Here is a 25113-nt window from a genome sequence, read left to right on the forward strand (position 1 = left end):
ATTGTACTTGTAGCCAAGTGTTTATTATGTCTCTTTCATGTGATTGGAAGCCTGCAGAGGGACAGAATTGTTCTTTCTCTGATAGTCCCTCAGAATCCAGGAGAGGGTACTGCCACCTGAAGGAACTGAGCCTGGGGGTAAGTGCAGGCACCACTGATGTAAATCTTTGCCAACTTCCAGTGCACTGCAGACTCTATGGAGGGTGGATGTGAACAGAAAGGTGATAATAATAACTAACAGCAGCTGCCATTTGATGAGCACTTACCACGTGCTAGGCATTATGCTACTTTATTTACATTATTTAATACTTACAAAAAGTTGCTAAGGGAGGTATTATTGGCAAATGAGAAAACTAATGCTCAGAGATGTGGAGCCAGGGTGCAACCCACATCTGTCTGACTCCAAAAGGAACACATAAATAGAGAATTCAATTTATATTTTAAAAATATGATAATCCCTCACTCCCTGAAGGCCCATCCCACCCTTGACCCTTCTTTTCCCAGAAAATAAAACTCAGGGAGAGGAAAACAGGGCAGGTTGTACCTCATACATAAGCACACACACACATTTTCTTGCACACAAACACACACAGATTACTTATGCCAATCACCACCACCCCAGATTTCCTAGCCAGGGTGAGGGCTATGAGGGGTGGGGGTCAGTTTACCCAGGACCCTAGTCATCATCCCCTTCCCTGGTGCTAAATAAAAGAGAATAAATACTAAATAAATACAACTGGGGCCCCAGCCCACCCTGCCTTCCCCTTCCCTCCTGTGACCTGCAGGGCAGAGGGGGCATTTAGATAGGGGACTGTCTCCCAGCCCCTTCCATGCACCAACCCATCACTGCCTCCCAGGGCAAGAAACCAGAGCAGGGCCAGCCTGCGCATTAGGGCAGAGAGGAGGGTCAGGTCTCACCCCCACAGCCTCTCTCTCCTGAGTCTTAGTATGAGGCAGCTGCAGAAGCCTCCTCTTTCTCCCAGCTAAATCCGAGGCCCCGGTGCCCAGAAAGGGCAGCCGGGATGGTGAGGTTATTTTCTGCCCGCCCAGGGGCGCCGCCGGAGGATCTCCAGAATCTGTGCCCTGCGGTGCAGCCAGTCCTGGGGAGTGGGGCGTGGTGTTGAAGGGGCTGGCCTGGGCACGAAGAAGCTGTATCGGAGGCGTGCATTCTGGGGGTTGCCAGCCACCAGTACTTGCAGCATCAAGGGCTGGGCCAATGGCCCATGGCCTGCCAATGTCTCTGTGGCTGCAGTGGCCCCACTGTAGCGCAAGTTGGCTGCCCCAGGTAGTACCACATCAGTGGGGGAGGGCATCAGCGTGTATTCACCATTGAGGGCATAGGAGCCATCTGGGAGCTTCAGGGCCAGGTAGATGCTCCGGAGGCCAGGGGCCCCCTGTTGCCGGACAAGAATGTGGGTGGCCCCTGAGGGGATAGTGACCACATTGTTGTATCCGTACCTGTGTGGAAGGAGGAGATGGGGAGATCAGCATCTCCTGAATCCCCTCAGCCTTCTGAGCTGTGCCTGTCTGATTGTATGTGTGTATATATGTGTGTAGAGGGTTGTCTCCCTAAACCCATGTAAGCTGTCCTGCTTAGACCAGAGCTACAGGCAAATGTGGCCTCCTCCCTCATATCTCTGGACATTTCCACCCACTGCCACCTTATTGAGGTGCCCTTCTGAGCCCCACCTTCTTGGTGCCTGTCCACTTTCAACTCTCCCTCTGAGACTCAGTTCAGAGGTCACCACCCAAGGAAGTCTTTCCCGATGTCCACAAGGGCTCTTGTAGCATCCTGTGCTGACCCCTGCTGAACACGTGGGAAACTGCACTGTGACTGCCTATTCTATCTCCCCATTAGACTGTAAACTCATTGAGAGTAGAAACAGTGTTGAGTTCACCTCTGAATCCCCAGGACCCCAGAACAGTGTCCAAGAAAGAGGGAGGAAATAAAGGTGAAAGAACCTGAATTTTCTGAAGGAGCCTGACTGCTTGCTGCAGCCAGAACCATCCCCGCCGCACACCATGCACTTATCAAACTTCTTTTTGGAGCCAATGATGCGGTCACAGCCAGCATGGATGCAGCGGCCCTGGACACAGACTGAGGAGCTGTCTGGAGAACAGGGAGTCCCGTCAACCACCTGAGAAGATGAGAAGGAACAATGCAAAGGGTTCCTCCTAGGACAATATGGGTTGGTAAGCCAAACAAGGCCCATGTCCCATCAGGGAAGCGGTGTCAGAAAAGCTGGGTGAAGTAAGGATGTGGATGGTGATGTGGATGTTGTATAGGGTGGGCCCCAGCCACTGTACAGGATGATGACCATAATGATAATACTAGTTATAAAAGCCACCATTTTCAGAGCACTGACTATGAATCAGGCAGTGTGCTAAGTGCTTTATAAACATGAGGTTTCTAGAGATAAAACACTGAGGTTTAGAAAGATTAAGGAACTTGCCGCACTGCTGCACAGACAGCAAGCAGAGGAGCCAAGATGGGAATTGCAGTTCTGTGTGAGTCCCAGAACTAAGCCTTGATGGTACTGTCTCCAGATGGACGCTAGAGGGCAGCCAACGTATAGGAATTCTCCCCAGGTTAGGGGTGAAGGCAGCAAATGCTGCTAGGGCTTGTTTGACCTTCTTCAGCCTTCAACCCACCCCCCTATCACAGAGAGGGAGTGGAGGGACATCAGTGCAGGAGGCCTGTCCATTGATGACTGGCTGTCCATGAGCTGAATGAGGCCATCACTGTAACTGACAGAGGAACCCATGGAAAGGGGAGTCAAAGATTTGCCCAAAAGGCCACACACTTCCTTTCTCACTATACGCAGTACTAGAAGATGGAGAGAGAGAGGAAAAGACACCAAGGGAAATGGGAAGGCTAGAACTCCCTATTGGTCACTTGTCCAGTGTCTGGGGCTTATTTTCCCAGTACCCATGGACAGATAAGTCTGAGTGGACCCCAGGGCTGGCCTGGAATGGCTGTGGGAATGCCAGCAACCATGCTATTTTGGAAGATCTTCGCTATCAGAAAGCAGAGGGATTTGGGGGGAGTGTGTGAGCATAGACAATGCCTGCGGGCATCCTGGCCCTCACCCGTGGCTCCAGCACGTAGTAGTAGCCCAGTGCCCGGGCCTGGCAGGTAAGTTTGCACTGGTCCCGAGGGGCCACACCTGTGTAGCGAGGAACCCAGTCCATGGGTCCTGGGAAGCTCTTGAAGAGGTCAGTGCGGTGGTTGTAGGCAGCACACTGCTCCTCACGGAAGGTCAATGCTATAGGGGTGAAATGGACAGTCAGAGCCCCTCCCTCCTCACCCTACCCCATAAACCCCTCCACCTATCCCCTCAGAAGTCTAGACAGCATGGAGCTTCTTGTCCCCACAGACTGCCAGGGACAGTTCCCAAAGAGTAAAGTCACTCCCCACAACAGCCGGGGCAGTCAACACCCTCTTTGGTCCTGCATTCAAGGGACAGTCTTCCCTGCTCTACCATCCCCTCCCAAGGTCTCCCATCCCTCTCACCCCTTACCTGAGCCAGTTGGGCAGTCCTCAGTGTTGCAGGAGCGGAAGCGGGTACGGCGGCCCTCACAGTACTTGCCACCATTCCGGGGGACGGGCCTTGTGCAGTCCCGGGAGGAGAACTGGACTCCACCCCCACAGCTCCGAGAGCAGTCACCCCATGGTCCCCAGGGACCCCAGCCACCAGCCTGTGGAATCTGCAGAGGCACAGAATAGAAGAGTGGGATGAGAGTACTCTCTTCTGGTCTTAGGGCCAGTCCCCACTTCCCTAGACCCTTTATCCCATCCCTGCCCTGGGATCTCACATTGAAGTCCTGGAGCTGGTCCATATGAAGGCAGCGGCCACCCATGCAGGCCTGTGCAGGCCCACAGGGGGTTCCATCGGCCCAGGGTGAGTGCTTGGTCTGGCACATGGCATGACCATTGAGGTGGCCAGAGCACCAGAGGGCAGCACAGGGCGGTGGCAGCTGTGGACAATGGTGTGAGTCAGGTCCAAAGGTCAGCTGGCACTGGCGGTCAGCATCATAGTCCTTGCCAGGGAAAGTCACAGGCAGATGCAGGGGAGCTTCTGGCTTGTCCAAGAGACAGTGCCCTGTGAAGGGGGTTGGGGCACAAAGTCAGCAAAGGGCTGAGGGGAGCATTCAGGATCACCAGTGGAAAGCTTAGCCTCCTTGGGGCCTAACGGATCCTAGAAAAATATCTTAGGGCTGTGAGGGGCTTTAAATAGCAACTACAATTTATAGATGCTTATCATGTGATAAGTATGACTAAATGCTTGACCAGCACACCTCATTTAATCATGGCAAACACCTATGAAGTAGTTTCCCTTATTATACCTATTTTAAATATCAGGTACAAACACAGAGAGGTGAAGTAACTTACTCACAGTCACACGTCTACATATACCTAAAGAATAGAACCAAAGCACTAAGTCTTCCTACTTATGCTAACCAACTGCAGAATTCTTGAGCCTGCTTTCATCAACTCTGCCCAGTGGTAGTCATCCTGCTGTTTTTGCACACCTCATTGAGTGGCAAGGTAGTCACTTCCTTCACAGCCAGCCTATTCCAGTGGTAGACAGTTCTGGCCCATAGGAGTTCTAACTCTCCTGAGCCAGAATTTGCCTCCCCAAACTGTGCTATTCATTCTTGGAGGAAGTGGGAACCACACAAAGACAGCAGCATTTCTCACCCCATCCCACACTGCAGAGAAAGCACACTTGGGGGAGTCAAACTGGCCTATGTGGAATATGGGGGAAGTGAGAGTACCGTGGGGGACAGGAAAGGTGAGTGCCATCTGCTTACCATAGCCGTTGTCCAGGAAGTCAGTGATGAAGCGGGCACTGCAGGGGGACCAGGGTTCCTCAGGATCCACGTGAGCCATCACAGGAGCCATGACATGGCGGGAGGTGCTCCCAGGCCCATTCAAACTGACACATGGCTTGGAGTTGTCATGGAGCATGTTGAAGACATGGCCTGTGAGAGCAGAGGCCCTGCTAGGGTCCAAGGGTCCCATCCCTGTGCCCTCAGGGGGCTCCATCATAAACCTGGTTGCTACTGTGCATGGTCAGATCTACTCCCCACCCCATCCTGCCCACAATCCCCTTCTGGCATTCTGAGGGCTCCTCAATATGTAACCCCAATTGCTCTGTCTTCCCTTCCTCCAAAATACACTCAGGGCCCCTCTCTATTCACTTTTCCTTGTAGCCAACATTCCCAGCCCCGAACCCACCCATTCCCTCACTGACTTGTGAATAATATCTTTCTCAATACTGTGCCACTCGCCTTCAAACACACACACACACACACACACACACACGAGTTCACAGTAAGTTTCCATACAGTACCTTATTTAATAGGAAAATATAAATGTTTGTCTACACCCAGAGCAGAGGATAATGGCTCTGGACCTGGACAGGAGGAAGAAACACTTTCAGACCCCTATTTGCACTCTGGTGAGCTTGCTATCCCCATTTCATCCCTGATACCTCTCTCATCCCCCCCAGCTGCCCCATGGCCCCAACCCCTTACCCAGTTCATGAGCAGCAGTGAAAGCCGACTGGAGCCCATCATCCTCCACGATAGCACAGCTCCGAGCTGGGTCACACACAGTGCCCACGTCAGCCATACCCAGAGTGTCGCAAGTGGAGACCCCACACAGGTCCTGTGGAGAAGGAAGGACCATAGAAGATGCACGGGGGGCCAAGACACTAGGGTCCATTGGGTTGAGATTCAGATTTGTGGGGACCTGAGCACTGGTACCCAGCACTGCCACAGCCCCGATAGCCATACATGGCCACATAGCTGGGGCCAGGCACCATGTTGCACAACTCCAGGGGCACCATTTACATCACATTTTATGTAGTGTTACTTCTTGGGGTTGTGCATCGCATGGCCTGTGGTACAGACTGGGGCCTCACCTGACGGGTAAACAGAATGGCTGTGTCAAAGTGGTCGGGGTCCGAGTCCTCAGGGGTGTTGAGGCCTCGCTGCCAGGCACAGAAGCTGCGCAGAGTCTGGGCGGCACTGGGCCCCACCTGGGGCCCCTCGTCGCCTGACCCCAGGATCACCAGCCGAGTCACCACCAAGCTGACAGGGTTGCGGATGCTTGGGTGCTTGAAGGCCTTGGCTGCTGCTGCCATAACTGTCAGCAGGTAGCGCTTTAGCCCTGCACCATGAAATGCTGCCATCTTGTCATCTGCCACCACCAGGGTCTCTACGAATCTGCTCAGTGAAGCAAAGCGCTGGAGAGGAAAAGAGAGAGGAGGATCCTGAAATAGCCTGCCCCCATGGATCACTTCTCCCCTCCCTCTCTTCCTGGGTCTGGAACTCAGCAGAGTCAGCTGGGCCCCACATACCCCATGGGATTCCTGACAGGTCCTTCCCCCAACCCCAAATCCCAGGACTTTTGTGGTAGTTCTGAGAGATCAGCTGTTGGTTTTGAGAAGGGGAGGAGATGGGGATGCCACGTCCCCAGAGCTGTGTGGGCCCCAGAGGGGAAAAGCAGCTGGGACTGCCTCCGGGAGGGGCTTTGGGGTCCCCCAGGCCTGAGTGTGGCTGGAGCCTGTGGGACTGGGGCTAGAGGGCTGGGCTGCAACGTGTCTGCGCTGTGTGGTTAGAGGAACAATTCAGTCAGCAGCTAGGGCCAGGGCCAGATCTCAGCGTGGCGGGTGTAGAGGGAGCGTCTGGTCTGGATTAAAGCTAGAGAAGGAGGAGGGAGGAAAGAAGGGAAGAAAGGGAGAGACCGGGAGCAGGAGGGAGGAAAGGATGGAGCTTCAGGCAGCCTTGCAGTCAGTCCACACTGTGGGAAGGGAATTGTCCAAAAGGAGTTATGGGATCCCTATCCTCCCCTGCCCACTCCTGCCCTAGTTTGTAGTTTGTCAGAACAATTTTAAAGACAGCATCAGAAGCCAGAGGCCAATCCCTCAGGCTTCAAACCTCACTCTTATAGGTGGGAGTGGGAGTGAAACTCAAATTTGGGGCAGAGAAAAGAGCCAGGGCCAAAGGAGAGCTTTATTGGAGGGGATTGTGCCAGTAGGGGATGCCATGGCCAGGCAGGGGCCAGGTGGGGGGCAGGGGGACAGTCATTCCTAGCCTAGAGTCCCTGACCCACCTTTGGGAACCCTCCATGCACATCAGTGGTCTGGCTAGAAGAGCTGGGGCAGGGAGAGGCCACAGTCTCCCCCCAAAAAGAGGCTAGTGGAGAGAGGAAAGGCAGGCAGAAGGGAGGGAAGCAGAATGGCCAGAAGTGGAAGTGGGTGGAGAGAGGGTGAATAGGGGTCAGTAGGACAGACATGGCGGGAGGACGCTGCAGGACACAGACTCCAGGGCTGCCTACCTTGGCTCTTCGGGGGCCAGGGCTGGGACTCCCAGGAGGAGCCTTGACGTTGCACATGGGACCCTGGCTGCTGGCAGGACTCTTCCGGCGCAGGATGTGAGCCCCGGGCCCCCCAGCAGAGTTAGGGGTGCCCCCTTCCAGGGGCTGGAGGTGCAGTTCAGCCCCCCGATACTGCAACACCCCTAATAGGGCTCCCCCATCCCAGTGCAGAGATGCCACCGACTCCGGATCTCCGTTGATGGTGCCAGTCAGGTAGGTGCCTGGCTCTGCTCCACCCAGCAGCTCAGGTGCCTGGCCCAGGTACTGCACTGTCAGCCCCTCGACCCGCACGCCGGGGTCCTGCTCCAGCTCTAGTAGCAGCGTCTCCCCAAAGGCCAGCAAGCGGTACAACAGCCTGTCCGGGGCGCCGGAGCCAGGCAGGACGCTGCCGTTGAGCTTCTCTGGAAACACGATCTCCTCCTCCCGGAGGAGGGGGCTGGCCAGCCGTGCTGAGGGCAGGAGGGAGGCCAGAAGCAGCAGAAGCAGCCACACCAGCCCAGAGAGGGGCACAGTGGGGAACGACAGGTGGGGTTGGAATCCCCACAGCCAGTGCCCAGCCAAGCCCCTCCCGGGACACGAACCTGTCCGGTACATGGCACTGGTGCTGCAGCTGGGAGGGACTGAGGCTGTCTGGGACACCAAGTCCTCCACACTCTAGCTTTGGAAAAGTCCCCTCTGCAGCCTGGGGGCTTAAACTCGTGCCAAGGTCAGAGGCAGAGTTTTCAGAGGGGCTGGGGACCTTCAAAGTAGACGGAGAAAACTTAGCCCTTAGGCTTAGGAGAGGTGCCCCACGGTCTGGCTCCTCCAAAATCTCCTTCTGCACGCTCCTTTCCTGGATCTTTGTTTCTCTCTGCCCGTGTCTTCCACGGCTTTTCTGGTCTCTCCCCCTGTACTACTCTGTCTGGTTTCGTCTCTGTGCCTGCCCTGTCTCTGCTTCCTTCTGCTGTGCCTTTGTTTCTGTCTCTCCTGTGTCTGTGTGTCTGTGGGTCTCCCTGTGGGTTCTCCCCAGCCAGCTCTCTCCGCGCCAGCTCTTTTTAGCATCCCGAGCTTCTGTGATTGGCTGATCTGTAAGCCACTCAGCCCGGAGCTCTGTCGGTGGGACTCAGATGGGTGTATCATTGCTTCCCAAAATCCTAGTTTTTATTTTCCTTTAAAAAAAAAAAGGGACTTACCCAGGGGAGGGGAATCTCTAGCAGCCGGATGGATTATAGGCACTAGGCCAGCTGATGACATAGCCTTTTCCCAAACCTCACAATCAACCCTCAGCTGTGTCTTTCCCTTTTTGTTGGGATAGAGCCCCAGGAGAGGTACCGAGTCAAGGAAAGGGCCTGGCCAACACACACAGATAGGATCACGGTCCTGGGAGAATTCTTGCTCCTACTGTCTAAACTGACATGGCCTCCCCTTTCCCAAGGCTCCTTCATTCTGCCCTCTGCCCCTAGAAGTTTGTTTCCAGGGCCGAGGGGACTAAGTGAGCTGCCTGGAGAAAGAGGGTGGGGAACAGGTAAGGAAGCATTAAGAGGGAAGAACAAAGAAAGTAGGTAGCTTTTATACAGCTCAGGATGGGACCAAGCAGCTGGAGAGAGGCATAGAGATGGGGGAGGCAAGGAAACAGTGATCAGGGAGTTTACTGCCCAAAGGTAAGATGATTCTGCTTAGAATGGACATATGGAGGAGGCAGATGATAAGGCAAGAAGGGTTAATGACTTTTTCTTTTATAGAAGGAGGATCCAGGATGGCATCTCCTCTAACATTCGTTCTCTCCCTCAGGCTCCCCCTTACCAACTTACCACTACCCGCCCCCTCTAAAGCCTGGAACAGTCATTCTGCCTCCTTTCCCCCCCAGGGCTCCTCCTCCCACTTCCTGACTCCCCATTTCGTTGGCCCAGCTCCCAGTAGCTTCCCCAGGCTCTTGGCCCTGCTCCTACCCACTCCCAAATGCCCTAAATCCTCCCCCAGCCTCAAGTCAGCCATCCCCCAGCACAAGCAGGACTTACTCTCTCAGGAACCCAGATTTACCTAGTGTCGATCTGAGGGAATCCCCTCCTGCCTCCCTCCTCTGGCCCCATCTTGCCCTGAAAACCCAATTGTTCCTGGAATACCTAGTAATCTTTTATTTCTCAATATCCATGGGGCAGGGAGAGGGTAGAGACAGCATTGGGTATATAGGGAAATTAGGGTTCTGGGAGAAACAGGAACCCAATGCCTGGGTAGGGAAAGTGGCTGGGGAGGAAGAGGTAGTGCTTGGGAAAGCAGACAAATAATTCTTTTGGTTCTGGATTGGAGGGAACTCAGAAAAGAGGTCTTGGGAGTGAACTCTCAAGGCAAAGACGTAAAGGGTTCAGAAGTAGGGGCAATTTCTACTCACCCCACCCCATGACCACTCATTTCCCCCGGAAATCCCCAGGAAGGAGAGTGCAGTCAGCAGTCCCTTCCCTTTCCTAGAGGTAGACCACCTCCCACTACCCCCATTCTCCTATTCACTCCCTGCCTTGTCACCTCCTGTCCCCTACATCACATCCGTCAGAATACTTCCTCTCCCCCTCCCTTCCTGCTCAGGTCTCTAATACCTGCCCTGGTGCCCATCACTTCCTGTATCACCCACCCTTGTGACTGCCAGACCTAACTCTTGACCCACCACGTGCCCTGACCCTGGTCCTAAGTGGAGGAGGCTGGGGCTGGAGGAGTCAGACAAGGGATGGGAGACCAGAAGGGGCAGGGGCAAGAGGAGCTATCACCAGAGGAATCTTACTGCCTCTTTCCACCCTCCCATCTGAGATGAGGACAAAGAGGGTGACTAAGCAGTGAAAGACAAAGGGCCTTAGAGTGGCAGCAGCAGTGTGTGTGTGGGGGGTGTTGGGAGCAGGGAGAAGGCACAAAAGATGTAGTGTCCTAGGCAGCCCCTCAGGGGCCCTCACCCCAGCTCAAGCTGCCCCCAGGGCCAAGCAGCCCAGAGTCTATCCTGACATCTCCCAGGCTAGATTAAAGCAAATAAATTCAGTCCTCCCGCCCCCCCCATCACTATATTTACAGTTTTAACTATAGAGGGAGAGAAGGCTCAGGGAAAGGGTGGGGAATGAGGAGGGTAGGGGGACTAGGCCTCTTTCCTGGCTCTGTAGGAGCTGCCTTGTCTACCCCAGGTCCTGGTCAGTTCCCATAGCCAAGGATCTGGCCCCACCCTTTGGTACTGTTCCCATTAGGTCAATTCTCAGGCTAAAAGTCTGGCTTTTCCCTCTCTTTGCTGCTAAGAATTCTGTCTGTGCCACTCCCCTGGTCTGTCTGCCCCACCCTGCTGTGCTACTGGTGGGCTGTGTCCCAGGGACCTGTCTAGGGGAGAGCTGGAAAAGGCCTCTTTCCAGGCTCAGGGTGGGAGAGTTGTACAAACTCAACGGGTGGGTGGCCCAGCTGGAGCTGAGCTTGGAGGCAGAAGGAGAGAACAGGAACTAGCCTCCAAGGCTGGTCTTTGTCCATATAGAATTGGGATCAGACTCCTGGTGCTACGTTTCTATGTTGTTGTGGCAGGGCCAGAAAGACATGAAAGAAAAGAGATGGATCCAGCATGGAAGTAGGGTGTGAGTCATCTCTAAGAGCACTTCCTGGGTCTGTGACTCTGTAGGTTCAGGAAGCCTGAATATGAGGGTCACCCACAGAGAACTTCTCCATCCCCATGGCTCCCATGCACCCCAGCACCCGCTTCGAGCCACCAATGCCAGTGGCCTTGGCATCCTATCTTTTTTATTTGGATTTGGCGGGAGCTCTCAGACCCGCCCAGCCCCACATGGGCCCCTTCTCCTGTCCCGATTCAGGACATCTGGAAGGCCAGCTTTCCCCCCCACCCCCGCTCAGAATCTTTTGGAGTCAGTATGGGGAGGTAATTGGCAAAGCCTGGGGCTGCCCCAGAAGAGCAGGGCTCAGACCTAATCACAGAGCAGAACTATAGCAGGAGGGCGGCCAAGGCGGAAGACAGTAGGGAAGGAACCCCCGCGCGAATGTGGGAGAGAGGGCGCGAAGTACGTTGTTGCCTCTGGCAGGAGAGGCAAGTTTCGCTCGCTCACGCCTCCCAGAGCCAGCCAGTAGCCGTGGGAGTAACCACCCTCAGTAAAGATGACGGCAGTCACCGTTATTTAAGCCCAAGTGAAGCGGAAGCTCAGAACCCGGATGTTGTCGTTAGTGATTGACGACCCCGCCAGTTTCCAAGAGGGCGGCTCCGTTATACCAATAGGCGAGAAGCCCTCAAGGAGGCGCGCTGTAGCCACTTCCGCCCGGTTCTCCTTTCCCCAGTCTGCAGCGGGTAAGATGGCGGCGTTAAGGTCCCTGTGCAGCCTCCGGGGCGTCGCGGCCCAGGTGCTGCGGCCTGGGACTGGGGTCCAACTGCCGATTCAGCCCAGCAGGTGAGACCGAGAGCAACTCTTGACGCGCTTTCTCCAAGGCTAGGGTTTCTTAAGTCTGGGGATACTCAACGGGCCCTGTGACCCTCTGGGAAAGAATGACCCAGGCCCGTGACCCCTTCGCTCAAGCCTGATTTCTCAGGGTCCAGTATGCAGTGGTGCCTACTCTGGCCGAGGGAGGGTCTTGAACTTGTTCTGCCAGAGGTGAAATTAGTGGAGTGGGAGACCTTGCCCCTCAACTTTAGTAATTTGAGTGCACCTGTCCCGTCATACCTGAGCAGAGCTCAGCCAAGAAGCCAGAATGATTTCTCTCTCTCTCTCTCTCTTTCTTTCTTTTCTTAGTCTTAGGTTGACCTTGAATAAACACCTTTCTCACATTCATATTCAAGTGGTTGGGACTATGAATATGATAAAAATATGAAGGAGCTAGGATCCCCAACTTTACATGCACAAGGGTGATGGGTGAAGTGATTTCAGGAATAAGTTGTTATTAGCAATGGAACCTGTAGAGTTCCAGCGTATTTTGCCAAAGCTGTACTAACTCTGTGTCAGTGACTTGGCATTGAAGAATTCAGAACACCCTTCCCTGGGCCCACCTGAGAGTGAATGGGAACAGAGGAACAAAGCCCTGTTCAGGCCCTTTGTCTAGGATCTGTCTTTAACTCCCCAGAGGTGCTCAACAATGGCAACCAGATGTGGAATGGGCAAAGCAGTTCGGGGGAGCTGTCATGTTTCCTACCAAGGAAACAGCCCACTGGAAGCCTCCCCCTTGGAATGGTGAGTGCCCAGAGCTCCTGTCCCAATCCACACCCATCCCTGCTGCAAGCTTATATCTAAGTGCTCTTGAGCTGTCTGTGTTACGCAAGTTTTAGCCCCTACTATGTTTGCTTCTTTCACCACACAATTCAATAAACATAGTAATAATAACAGGTATTTGTCAGGTAGAGAAGGAAAGGAGGGACATTCCAAAAGAAAGGAAAGAATAGGTACCAACCAATACCCAAATACCCAAAACAATAGCTGAGGTCCTATCATGTACCAAGCATTTTTGTATGCATTATTTCATCTAATCCTTACAACAACCCTGTAAGAATATTATCCCAATTGTGAGGAAATTATGGTACAGGGAGATTAAAACTTGATCAAGGACACACAGGCTGATTTCAGGTTGGTCTGTCTTCAAAGCCCACGGGAAGAATTTTGGTTGAAAAGGTGGGCTCTGGTTTCAAGTCTAAACTCTTCTTTACCAGTGACTAAAGTATCTGCATTATTATAAGGATTAATTGAGATGTAGTGCCTGGCACATTAAGTCCTCTGTAAATGTTAATTGTATTAGTGTACTGATCATTGAACCCACTACCCGCTACTGCCTCCCGACAGTAATCTTCTGCCTCTTGGGAAGTCCTAATAAGAGTTCTACAGATGTTTCCTTCCTTGCTTCTAAGATTTGGCATGTGTTGATTCCATAGCCTGCATGCCTCTTCTTCCTTCTACCTATATATATTATCTTCTGAATTTAAGAACCAGCTCAGATCCTACCTACATGAAGTCTTCACAGTGTTGTTTCCTTCCTTTAATACTTAATGGCTAAGCCACTTAACTTGGTAACTTATAAATTTGACCTGTGTTATGAGTTTTTCACATGTACTTATTTCCTAAATTAAAGTTAAAGCTTCTTGAAGGTAAGAATTGTCATTTAGTAGTAGTAAGCATTAAATATATGTTTCCTGATTAGTTGGCCAATCATCAGATATATTCATCGGATACATTTGGAGGGCAATATATCATAGTAGTTAAGAGTTTGGACCATGGAGTTGGACAGGCTGAGTTCTGCCACTTACTAACTCTGTGATCCTGGAGGTGTCATTTAAGCTCTCCAGCCTCAGTTTCTCCAATAAAACGGGGATGATAATAGTTACCTACTACTCATATGGTAGTTGTGAAAATTGAATCAATTAAAGTAAGTATGATGCTTAGAATAGTGCCTGGTACATAATAAGGGCTATGTAAGTGTTAATTATTATTATTATTTTTAAAAAGGTATTCTGGAAGACGTGGAAAGAATGACATTCATGGTCCCTCTCATCAGAAAGTTTAGATCTCCCTTTCCTTTTTCCCATCTAATGGTCTTCTTCCTGGTTATATTGGATATTAGGATATTAACAAGGTATAGAATGATGAGATGGAAGATCTATAGGGAGAGGCTAACTACTGCTGTCTCATGGGGGTCTCCAAGGGAATTACCATTTGGCCCTGAACTATTTCCCACTTCTCAGATGTGGACCCTCCAAAGGACAAAATGGTGTCGAACCTAACCCTGAACTTTGGGCCCCAGCACCCAGCAGCTCATGGAGTCTTGCGACTAGTGATGGAATTGAGTGGGGAGATGGTACGGAAGTGTGACCCTCACATCGGGCTCCTGCACCGAGGCACTGAGAAGCTCATTGAATACAAGACATATCTGCAGGTGTGGGGGGTGAACAAGGGTCTGTTGATGGGATCTGGGCTTTAGCCTGGGTCTTTGCCAGATTGCTGCCACCAGAACCTCAGGGGAGGGAGGGTGTTGAGGGGAATGGTCTGTTGAGGTTATTAGGACAGTTTTGATTGAGAAGATGGAGGGAGGTGGCAGGGGATTCTTTGAGTCATTTGGATTTGGTTTATCCAGCAGCAGTGCTTTGGAGCTGGAGCTACACTCCAGGCTTTTCTCTGGCTGACTTTTGGTTGGCCCCTTTACCATTCCACTGGTGCCTCAGTTTCCCTGCTGTTATATCATAGTAGTGCGTCAAAACTGGTGTCCCTAGGGGCAGGGGAAGAAGAGAGAGACGTCAGCTCTCTAGGATTAACAGCTGCTTCTTGTATATTCCAGCTGTTTTAAGTTTGTTTTCTAAACCCTCAATGAGTCACAGTGACCCCGAGGGGGTTTGTGACAGAATTTACCGTTTTTTAGGAGAACTATGTGACCCAACTGCTAAGGGTCAGATTTGAAGGAGTTGGATCTGGGATAGAAATCTGAAGTTTTTTTCTTACTGTCATGAAGGAAGGTCCTGATAATAGGATGGTTGGGTTAGGATTTAGACCCAGCCTATGTTGGGATGAACAGTGACTAGAGTGCGATTCACCCAGAGAGTCTAGGCAATGATGATTTCTAGTCCCAGAGTCTGTGGGTTAACCCCTGTAGCATTATCTCACGTCACAGTGACATCAGGACAAGAACAGTCTGTCCCAAAAGGGACATCTTAGCTCCACCTTCTTCCTGGAAGCTGAAGCTAATTCAGCAGACAGCTAGGGCTTAGCTTTTTTGGCATTCTGGGGGAAGACATTTTCTACCTCGTATTCATTCTTTCTTAAATTCCTCACTCCCAGATACTTCTAAGACCGATTACCTTTCTCCTTCAATATCTCGGTTTTAAGAGACTTAAGAGAAAAGAGGGAGATTTAAGAGTTTGAGGCACTCTTTGGCAGAGGCGTCACTCAGACCAGAGGGCTCTTAGGTCAAGGGTTCGGATCCCCATACCGGCCAGCTGCCCAAAACAAAGAAACAACAGACCAGAGGACTCTTGATAGTGGCATGCTGCAGCCAGCTTGTACTGGCTCACAAGAGCCTGATTATTAGGCTTTCAGGAATTTTGTAAGCCAGTTGTTGAATACAACCATTATTAAAAATTATATAATTACGTTAAAAACAAAGGTAAGAAATACTCAAAACTTGTCACTTCCTTATTTTACTGCATTTTTACTACATTTTACTATGCTATGTCCTTGATATATTTACTTTTATTGTGTTTGTGTAATGGTGTGCTACTCTTCCCAATGCTGCATTCAGTTACCTAGCTTAAAACTGGCTGTGGTGGGAGTATTTTTACTATGGAAATTGGCAAACATGACAAATCAGGGTCTTCCCCCGACTTTGGAGATCCAGTTTTAAACATTTACCAGCATAGTACTGGTTATTTGGATATTTCATCCTGCCTTGCTGGGGCTCCTGAGACTAGGAAGGCTTATGCAGCACCAACTTCTGATGCCCACTGAGGGCAAAGCTTCTGGCAGCCTGACTGTGGGCTCCTGTGCCTGTTTGATGTGACCCATATTCCTCCCTCTTCCCAGGCCCTTCCATACTTTGACCGGCTAGACTATGTGTCCATGATGTGTAACGAACAGGCCTATTCATTGGCTGTGGAGAAATTGCTAAACATCCAGCCTCCTCTCCGGGCACAGTGGATCCGAGGTATGCCCTGCCCCTCCTTCCTATGGCCCACTGTGACCGCTGCACAGTGCCTTCCCCAACCCTTCCCCATCTTAGGAGCACTGAACCCAAGCTTAGTATTCAGACACCAGGCTCTGCCCAGACTGCTCTGTCAGCCTGGATCCTTGGGTCTTACTTCTTCTCTTCACTGCTCTACAGTACTATTTGGAGAAATCACACGGCTTTTGAACCACATCATGGCTTTGACCACGCATGCCTTGGACATTGGGGCTATGACCCCTTTTTTCTGGATGTTTGAAGAAAGAGAAAAGGTATGAGAGTGAAGAAAGGATAGGAATAGGGAAGGAAGTAGAGAAGGTGTGAAGGAAACAAGAGATTAAAAATAGAACATGAGGTGAACATTTAGGGGGAGAAGATGTATTTAACTTTGGTTATCTTCTTAGGAACCCTCTGTCATGAGGGATTGGTTGGGCACAAGGAAGTAGAGGGCAGGGAAATGGGCCACTGTGTTGTGGAACTTAGGGGCCCAGGACTTTGCCACTAATTCCCAGTGTGTCCTCTCGAGATGTTTGAGTTCTATGAGCGAGTGTCTGGAGCCCGAATGCATGCTGCGTACATCCGGCCAGGAGGAGTGCACCAGGTGAGTTGCTCCCCCTGCCTCCCTGAACTTCTAGTTCAGGCCTGTTTCCTCTTTGGCCACTAGAGGGCAGTGCTGGCTGATGGAAACTAACCCTGTATCCCTGGGGGAAGGTGGCTCTCCTTAGTGGAGGCTATACTCAATATTACCTCCTTTTGGCTTCTAGGACCTACCCCTTGGGCTTATGGATGACATTTATGAGTTTTCTAAGAACTTCTCTCTTCGGATTGATGAGTTGGAGGAGGTAAGATAGGAGTTGATGGGAAAAATCTCTCCTTTCCTCCAAGAAGGGCTTGTGGGGTTTTAGTCCCCATTGTAAAGAAATAGACTGAGGTAGTTGAAGAATGTAATGAAGAGTATTAACACACCGGTTTTCTTGATCAATAGATGCTGACCAACAATAGGATCTGGCGAAATCGGACAATTGACATTGGGGTTGTAACAGCAGAAGATGCGCTTAACTATGGCTTTAGGTGGGAGGAATATAACTTCTCTCTTTAGGGATGGGAGTGGAAGTGGGGGAGTTCTAGCCTAATATCTTGGCTTTCTTGCCAAGCTTTGAGTTTGTATCCCACACCCCAAGTGTGGGAGAGGAAAAGGGGAGACTAAGGGAGAACGTGCCTCCTTTCTTGGTTTGTGAAGCGTGGTCTTTATTCCCATTACACTGTCTACAGTGGAGTGATGCTCCGGGGCTCAGGCATTCAGTGGGACCTGCGGAAGACCCAGCCCTATGACGTTTATGACCAGGTGGAGTTTGATGTTCCTATTGGTTCTCGAGGGGACTGCTATGACAGGTGAGGCCCAAATTCTCTCTTAGCTCATTGTCCAGCTAGTTTCCCTGACCTCACTTTTCTCTTTGCCACTTTCTTCTTTACCCTACTTTCCAATGTCTATGGGAACTCTTGTGTGTGTTAAACTAGGTTGCTTTTCAAAGCACTTTCACGTTTAGCATCCCTTACATTATCCCTGTCTTAGATGGAACTAGTTTTGGCTGCATTTTATAGCTGAGAAAGCTGAGGCATGAAGTTAGGGATTAGCCTGGGATTATTCTGTTAGTAGTGGTTGAGACTAGAATCCTCTTGTTCCAGTTCTCTTTCCACTTGATTCTTTTTTTTTTTTTTTTTTTTTTTTTCCAAAAGATGACCGGTAAGGGGATCTTAACCCTGGACTTGGTGTTGTCAGCACCACACTCTTCCAATTGAGCTAACCGGTCATCCCTATATAGGGATCTGAACCCGTGGCCTTGGTGTTATCAGCACCACACTCCCAAGTGAGCCATGGGCCGACCCTCCATTCGATTCTAAGCTTCAAATTTCACTCCTATTTACTGACTCAGAGTAAGATTTACTACTGTGTGGTTTTGTTTGGTTTTTTTTGTTTGTTTTTGCAGATAGCTGGTATGGGGATTTGAACCTGTGACCTTGGGTTATAACACTGCACTCTAACCAACAGCTAACTGGCCATGCTACTGTATTGTTTTTTTGTTTTTGTTTTTTAGTTCATTTGACTTTCACCCTTTGTGTAGTCCAAAAAGTGTTTAAGAGGGTAATTAAAGAGGGAAATAATACCACAGGCCATGGTCTGAGAATCTGAGAGGTATTGGGGAAGTACCCAATAGTAGAATCAAAAGACTGCAGGGTTTATATGGGCTGCCAAGTCAAGCAGAGATGCTGTACTAGGAGAAAAGAGTGAGAAACCTAACTCTTTTGAGGTCAGCCAAAGGATATCTGTCCCAGGACATACCTACTCTTCTGACTGTACTTCTCTTGCTCCAAGTCTGTCTCATCTACTTCAGGTACCTGTGTCGAGTGGAGGAGATGCGCCAGTCCCTTCGAATCATCTTACAGTGTCTGAATAAAATGCCTCCTGGGGAGATCAAGGTTGATGATGCCAAAGTGTCTCCACCTAAGCGCGCAGAGATGAAGGTTGGCTGCAGGGAAAGGGAAAGTGTGGAGTATTGGAAGAGGACCAGTGTCTGGGGAGGGGTATCCTTGTATTAAGTCCTGCCTTTCAGATTTTCTTTTTGAAGGAATTCACTGTATAAGATTCTTAACCTCCCGTGGCTCTCTTGTTTTATTATGTATCCTCTCTGCTCACTGACTTACATGTGGGTATTTAGTCTCTCTGACGGGAGAGATTATTTTCTGTGCTGGCAGAAGGCCTAGAAGACAGTTTGGATCTGGTTTTTTTATGCTCCATTTTTTCTCTCTTCAGTCTTCCATGGAGTCACTGATTCATCACTTTAAGTTGTATACTGAGGGCTACCAGGTTCCTCCAGGAGCCACATATACTGCCATTGAGGCTCCTAAGGTGAGAGGATGGGAAGGAAAAGACCATATATGGAGTGGGGGACTGGAGGTAGATGTTTAACATGATGCTCGTTTATCAGTGAGAGGACATGAGGATGAACAGAGATGTTTTGTAGGCAAAGAAAATTGTTCTTATTAATGGAGGCACCCAACCTTCTTCCTTGGACAGGGAGAGTTTGGGGTGTACCTGGTATCTGATGGCAGCAGCCGCCCTTATCGATGCAAGATCAAGGCTCCTGGTTTTGCACACCTGGTAAGAACCAATTCCAATGATTCTAACTCCAGTATGTTAATCCAATAATTTATTAATCTTGCTTGAGATTTTTATGAATTCTCTTCCTTCTCCCACCTTGCAAATCTTGCCTAACACTTTGCTATCTCAATCTCCCCAGGCTGGTTTGGACAAGATGTCTAAGGGACACATGTTGGCAGATGTCGTTGCCATCATAGGTATGAGGCCTATTGTGTAGTAGAGGTTTCCTAGACAAGGGGGTTTGGGACTCACACTGGGGACAGAAACTGAACACTTCCTGTTCAATGTGGACTATGAGCATAGGCCCAAGTCCTTAATCTCTTAGGCACAGTAATGAGTTCTGGATCTTAGGTAACACCACTTTTTTTCTCCATCTTCTGACCTCCTAGGTACCCAAGATATTGTATTTGGAGAAGTAGATCGGTGAGCAGGGGAACAGCATTTGATCTCCTCTGATTATCAACTTCCTCTGCAGAGCCTATCCCTTATTGGAGAGGGGGTGTGTGTGTGTGTGTGTGTGTGTGTGTGTGTGTGTGTGTGTGTGTGTGTGTGTACACACACGTACATGTACACTTAGCTGTCAGGCTTTCTGTTCATGTACTAGCAAAGAAGAAATTATAAATTAGCTGCCTTGTGGCGTGTGTGTGTGTGTGTGTGTGTGTGTGTGTGTGTGTGTGTGTGTGTGTGTACACGTACATGTACACTTAGCTGTCAGGCTTTCTGTTCATGTACTAGCAAAGAAGAAATTATAATAAATTAGCTGCCTTGTGGCCCCTATGCCCAAACTTCTGGTATGTTTTTCTCGGCGTCTTATTGTCCTTCATTTTGATGAGAAACTTAAGAGTGTTCATTTACCCTCCATTTTTCTGTTAGATTCGGGTCTTAGCAATTTTTCCTGCTCATCTCCACCCCCTTCTCTGACTCTTGTCCTTCCTACTTCTCCATTCCCCATTTCCTCTTTTCTCCTCAGTTCCCCCTTGCTCAGACCTTCTCATTGCCCGCACATATTGGTAACCTCCTCAAATTAAGACTGGGAATAAAGTTTAGGTAGGAGGAAAAGGGCTATAATGGGGTCTAAGGGCATCTCGAGGGGCATTTTATCATAGATGTATCTCTGAGCAGGGGTGGAATGAAAGATAGTGGATGTCGACAGCCTTTCCCAAGCATGAAAATCTCCTTACTTTATGGCTTAAGAGGGTTGGTCATTGAAGGGCTGAGCCTTAAGAGCCCAGATCTCCCAGCTCCCCTGGTTGGCCCTTCCGGGAGCCGCCCAGTCTCTGGTGCAGGAAGGGGAAGGGGCCAAAGTGTGGGGGAAGGCGTGGCAGGAAGGGGGGAGCTCTGTGGTCAGGGAACTGTGCGCTGAGCACAGCTGCGTGGTGCTGTCAGAGCGTCTGATCCCCACCTCACGGCCCCTCAACCCCCTGCCCAAGATGATTCCAGCAGTGATCTTGCTCTTACTCCTTTTGGTTGAACAAGCAGGTGAGAGGGTGTGGTGAGGGACAATGAGCTGGGATCCAGAGTAGGAATCAAGGGACAGAAGAAGAAAGGCCAACAGTGGGCAGGTGGGCACAGGGACAGGGCTGAGACAGGGCTGGCCAGTTAGCTCAGCTGGTTGTCAAGGGTTTGGATCCTGCATGCGCTGGCCAGCCATACAAAGAAAAAAAAAAAGTGGGGGTGGGGAGCACTGAGACAGGTACAGATACCTTGAGGCTGGTCCTCTCTGGCCCCTACCCAGGGCACTAGAGTCAGTTCCCTCCTTGTCCACTTCCTACCTCATTCCGGACTTAATTTTGTCTTTTCAGGATTGATATAAAGTATCAGTTTGGCAGGGGAGAGGAATGGTTGTATGGCATGAAGAGCTGGTCTGGGCCGGCCCGTGGCTCACTCGGGAGAGTGTGGTGCTGATAACACCAAGGCCCCGGGTTTGGATCCCATATAGGGATGACCGGTTTGCTCACTGGCTGAGCGTGGTGCTGACAACACCAAGTCAAGGGTTAAGATCCCATTACCAGTCATCTTAAAAAAAAAAAAAAAAAAAAAAAAATGAAGAGCTGGTCTGGGGAAAAGCTTTTTCCAGGATCAGCATTTCCCATGGGGTGCCTTTGGTCTGGTGCGCTGGGAGCCGACGTATAGCTGGTTACATATACAAAGCCTCCTTTAGTAAGGCAGCAACCTGTCCTTGTGCTTGGGAGTGAGGCAGGGCAATTGAGATAAACAGGTGGGATTGCTGTTTCTGTGGGTCATCACTAACGCACCCTTCTGTCAACAGCCGATATGAGGGAGGGTAGCATGAAATGCCCGGTGCCAGAGACCTGAGTGTCAGCTGAGAAATAGGCGCAGTAATGGGAAGGTCCCAGCAGCTCTAAAGCTCCAGTCACTCTATTTAAAAACTCTCACTTGCTCCCTTTGGGTTGTCTATGCTGGAAGGGTGTCTGTGTGTGTTTCAAAGCAGGTTGGTGGCAGCTGGGTGTTCGGGAGGAGGGGGTTAAGTTAGTAAGCTTGAGGGAAGTGGGAAATTGAAAGAACGAGTTGGGAGGAGTTCCACCAGCCAAGTTGAGAAGGTGGAGGGAAGCATTAAGTTAGTGGCTTGTTTGCTGCCACAAAATGAGGAGAGAGAAGGGGTACTGCGGCATAACAAGAAGAGAGCACAGGCTATGGAGACAGAAAACCTAGATTAGTGTTCCAGCTCTGTTGCTTAACTCTGTAAGACTGAATGAGTTAGCTTTTCCGAGCCTTGGTTTCGTCATGCATAAAATGGCGATGATGATGTTTCTCTCACAGGGTAGTTTTGAGGTTTATGCAATAGTGTGTGTGTGAAAGAATATCTGAATAGAAAGTACTTGACTGATGTCAGTACTTGACCAGTCCTTCTCATGGGGGCCAGGAGCAATCTCTGGAGCCCAGACCCTATTTGATTTTTTTAATTGCACAAAACTTCCCCTCTCAGAGGCCCAGAGTGAGTAACAGGACAGAATAGCCGGAGATGGAATCCGTATAGCTTGTGGTCATTCCCCCAGTCTTGTGTGCAAAGCCAATGGTATCTATAAGGCCTAGGAAAGGGGATACTTTATTTTTCACATATGTAAGTGTCTTGTGGGACAGAAAGCAATGAAGCTGAGGCTAGGAGATGACCAATAATAGAGTAATTGCCTTCCCTCCCTTCCCCAGCTCACATCCTTCCTGTCCAGCCCTCAGCCACAGGTCACAGGACTTAGCAGAGACACCCCTGTGGTTTCTTTGCTGAAGTTTGCCACTGCCTCTCCCTCCCCCTACCCCTCTGGGCTGAGGTTTTGGTCTCAGCCCAGTGAACTTAGATGGGTCCCTTGAGGTGGATGAAGTGCTCAGTGATGCCTGACCCACAGTGTGAAAAAGACAGGGTCGGGCCGGCCCGTGGCTCACTCGGGAGAGTGCGGTGCTGATAACACCAAGGCCATGGGTTCGGATCACATATACGGATGGCTGGTTCGCTCACTGGCTGAGCGTGGTGCTGACAACACCAAGTCAAGGGTTAAGATCCCCTTACCGGTCATCTTTTTTAAAAAAAAAAAGAAAAGAAAAAGACAGGGTTGGGGACTGAGGGGGAAGTCCTCAAATATTAGTACATGTAAGTCCCATCACAGTAGGACCCTTGACACTTCCTATGGAGGAGAAAGGGGAAAGGTAAGAGAAATAGGTGTCCAGAGAGGAAGATGGAATTTCTTCCTCCAGAGGCTCCCCCCAGGCCCTATCCCACCTCCCAGAGCCGTTTCCCTTCTCTCTGAGCACCAGACCCTTCCTGATGCTCCTGACCACAAGGACACCCTCTGTCCCCTCAGCGGCACTGGGAGAGCCTCAGCTCTGCTATATCCTGGATGCTATCCTGTTTTTGTATGGTATTGTCCTCACCCTGCTCTACTGTCGCCTCAAGGTAAGGCAGGGGCAGGGTGGGTGAGGGCTGGAAGGAGAAGTGGGAGGGTGGTGGCAGCATGAATTCAAGGAGAGGGAATAAAACGGGGTTACCCCGCAAAGTTTGGAGATAAATGGGATGTGCCACTAACTTCCCCTTTACTGATAACATTTCCCCCACTCCAGATCCAAGTGCGAAAGGCAGCTATAGCCAGCTATGAGGTATGGACCCTGCTACACCTGGGTATCAACAATTTTTCAGACTCTCAGCCTTTCTGGGGCTCTAGCCTTGGGTCTGAAGCCTCTGGAAGGGCATGCGTCTCAGGTGCTGATCTGCATATACCTCAGAGGCCCTCTCCCACCTCACCCTACCCACCCTGCCACCTAGCCAAGCCACAAGTAAAATATTCGGCAGGTGACAGGGAAGAATCAAGCTTCAGGTGACAATGAATACATGAGAGAGTTGTGTGCTATGTTTTGTGTGCGTGTGTTCGTGGCCATGTGATCAAGTGTGTGTTCATGTCCCTGAGCATCCATGTGAGTGCTCCCTAGTCCAAGGCGGCTAGCCACCCATGGCCTGATACCTCCCTGCGTGGGGAAGAAGATGGTGAGGGACCCCGAAGGAGGTGTGGGTCTCTAATACCTTGCCCTTTTCATTTCCACAGAAATCAGATGGTGTTTACACGGTAAGTGAACCTGCCTCCCCCACCCAGGAAGTCAGCAGAAGACTATGGGATTTTGAGTGACCTTTGGAAGGGGCTGGGTCTGTGGGGGTAGGTGGGGGCGTGTAATGGGCTCAAGCTCCTGATATCATTTGATTCCCATCTCCAGGGCCTGAGCACCCAGAACCAGGAGACTTATGAGACTCTGAAGCATGAGAAACCAGCACAGTAGCTTTAGAAGAGTTGCCTGTGGTCACATCCTTCTTTGGCTTCCAGTTCTCACAGCCCTCATGGTTGATTGACATTACATATGCTTCCATGCTGTTAATGCCAGCTGACCCTACCCCTGTAATGATGCTATGAACCAAATTAAAGTACACCAGTGTTGCTCCTTCCTGTCAAGGACTAATGCTCAGATGCTGTTCATTGATGTTTATGTTCTAGTCTCACTCTCTCACCCATCCTTCTCTTCCCCATCCTGAACTCCTGTTCAACAATGGGAAGGGAGTATACCCAATAAAGCTGCCACAGACTGGACTCCATTCATTCATTCATTTATCATATATACATTCAGCCTCTGCTAAGCACTAGGCTAGATATTGAAGATACTGTTTTGAGTAAGGCAGAGAGTTCTGACCTCACAGAACTCATAGACAAATGGACTTCAGGATTATTTTGTTTGATTGCAGCTGGGGGAGGGATGAGACTCTTGACCCCTCCCCCCGCAGGTGCTCTGGGATGGAGCTGGAGCAGGGCTTCAGTCTAGACTGTGTTGGCAGCCTAGGCACTTTCAGAGACATTAGAACCTAAGAAATAACTTCTGCACCCGGTGTAGCCTTCTGTGTCTGATAATTGAATGAAGGTTGGTTGTGGGGGAGCCTGACTGTTCAACACCAAATAGTCACCAATCCAGAAAGTACCAATCCAGTACATGCATGTGAGAATTAGCATAGCAGAAAAGCCAAACATGCAGAAGGGATGGTGTGACTAGCTGTGTTGAGTTCCTAATGGAAGCTTTTATGGGAATGGTGAGTTTTCAGTGGATCCTGGGACAAGAGGGGCCTTAGAGAGCCTGATAAGGGTTGGAGGTGGATAAGACAAAGGGGAGAGTATGTGGAGTCCAGATGGGACATCATTCCCCCAAAACACATGGGTGGGCAGCCAAGGAATCCCTGTCAGTGCCTATTATGTTTCCAAAACTGCCAGGAAGCTCCATCTAGAAGTATTTAAACCTCATCAGATGCTGCGGGTTCTGCCTCTCACCCAGCAGTCCTTTCAGTCCTTTCCTCGGCAGCCAATTGGGAGTCTCCAGCCTTATCCCTGGCAACCCCCTATGCTGGCCGAAACTTTGCATTGCATAGTGACTTACACATTTCAAAGTGCTTTCCA

At 50.4% G+C, this 25113-nt stretch overlaps 3 protein-coding genes across 4 annotated transcripts; 2 read left to right on the forward strand and 1 right to left on the reverse strand.

Moving 5' to 3' along the window:
- Nucleotides 1-287: 287 nt before the first annotated feature.
- Nucleotides 288-8379, reverse strand: ADAMTS4 (ADAM metallopeptidase with thrombospondin type 1 motif 4). Of its 2 annotated transcripts, none has more exons than XM_063104781.1 (9): nt 7348-8379; nt 5930-6253; nt 5541-5673; nt 4815-4985; nt 3816-4102; nt 3521-3707; nt 3090-3265; nt 1963-2137; nt 288-1297 (listed from the first exon to the last, which is right to left on the reverse strand). In XM_063104781.1, the coding sequence occupies exons 1-9, from the start codon at nt 7978-7980 to the stop codon at nt 843-845; spliced, it is 2541 nt and encodes an 846-aa protein (XP_062960851.1). In that variant the 5' UTR covers nt 7981-8379; the 3' UTR covers nt 288-842. The 2 variants fall into 2 exon arrangements, with proteins under 2 accessions (XP_062960851.1, XP_062960849.1); XM_063104779.1 differs by having other exon boundaries at nt 936-1457; nt 1962-2137.
- A 3278-nt stretch (nt 8380-11657) lies between these two features.
- On the forward strand, nt 11658-19962 carry NDUFS2 (NADH:ubiquinone oxidoreductase core subunit S2). Its single transcript, XM_063104949.1, has 14 exons — nt 11658-11777; nt 12445-12551; nt 14051-14241; nt 15879-15999; nt 16177-16289; nt 16544-16618; nt 16782-16859; nt 17003-17088; nt 17290-17409; nt 18411-18540; nt 18830-18925; nt 19094-19177; nt 19317-19374; nt 19567-19962. The coding sequence occupies exons 1-14, from the start codon at nt 11683-11685 to the stop codon at nt 19602-19604; spliced, it is 1392 nt and encodes a 463-aa protein (XP_062961019.1). The 5' UTR covers nt 11658-11682; the 3' UTR covers nt 19605-19962.
- A 611-nt stretch (nt 19963-20573) lies between these two features.
- On the forward strand, nt 20574-24245 carry FCER1G (Fc epsilon receptor Ig). The gene is made up of 5 exons (XM_063106976.1): nt 20574-20656; nt 22993-23084; nt 23249-23284; nt 23728-23748; nt 23894-24245. The coding sequence occupies exons 1-5, from the start codon at nt 20608-20610 to the stop codon at nt 23954-23956; spliced, it is 261 nt and encodes an 86-aa protein (XP_062963046.1). The 5' UTR covers nt 20574-20607; the 3' UTR covers nt 23957-24245.
- The last annotated feature ends 868 nt before the right edge of the window (nt 24246-25113 follow it).

This window comes from Cynocephalus volans, chromosome 8 (genome assembly GCF_027409185.1).
Source record: "Cynocephalus volans isolate mCynVol1 chromosome 8, mCynVol1.pri, whole genome shotgun sequence".
NCBI classification, from domain to species: Eukaryota; Metazoa; Chordata; class Mammalia; order Dermoptera; family Cynocephalidae; genus Cynocephalus; species Cynocephalus volans.

Coding starts and splice junctions, on each gene's coding strand:
- ADAMTS4 (XM_063104781.1), bottom strand. CDS start 7,980: ATGTACCGGACAGGTTCGTGTCCCGGGAGGGGCTTGGCTGGGCACTGG. Junction 4,103..4,814: donor CTTCCTGGACAACGGCTATG/GTAAGCAGATGG, acceptor CCCCCTTCACAG/GGCACTGTCTCTTGGACAAG. Junction 3,266..3,520: donor GGACTGCCCAACTGGCTCAG/GTAAGGGGTGAG, acceptor TCACCCCTATAG/CATTGACCTTCCGTGAGGAG.
- FCER1G (XM_063106976.1), top strand. CDS start 20,608: ATGATTCCAGCAGTGATCTTGCTCTTACTCCTTTTGGTTGAACAAGCA. Junction 20,657..22,992: donor CCTTTTGGTTGAACAAGCAG/GTGAGAGGGTGT, acceptor CTGTCCCCTCAG/CGGCACTGGGAGAGCCTCAG. Junction 23,749..23,893: donor AATCAGATGGTGTTTACACG/GTAAGTGAACCT, acceptor TCCCATCTCCAG/GGCCTGAGCACCCAGAACCA.
- NDUFS2 (XM_063104949.1), top strand. CDS start 11,683: ATGGCGGCGTTAAGGTCCCTGTGCAGCCTCCGGGGCGTCGCGGCCCAG. Junction 16,619..16,781: donor GGCCAGGAGGAGTGCACCAG/GTGAGTTGCTCC, acceptor TTTGGCTTCTAG/GACCTACCCCTTGGGCTTAT. Junction 17,089..17,289: donor GCGCTTAACTATGGCTTTAG/GTGGGAGGAATA, acceptor CACTGTCTACAG/TGGAGTGATGCTCCGGGGCT.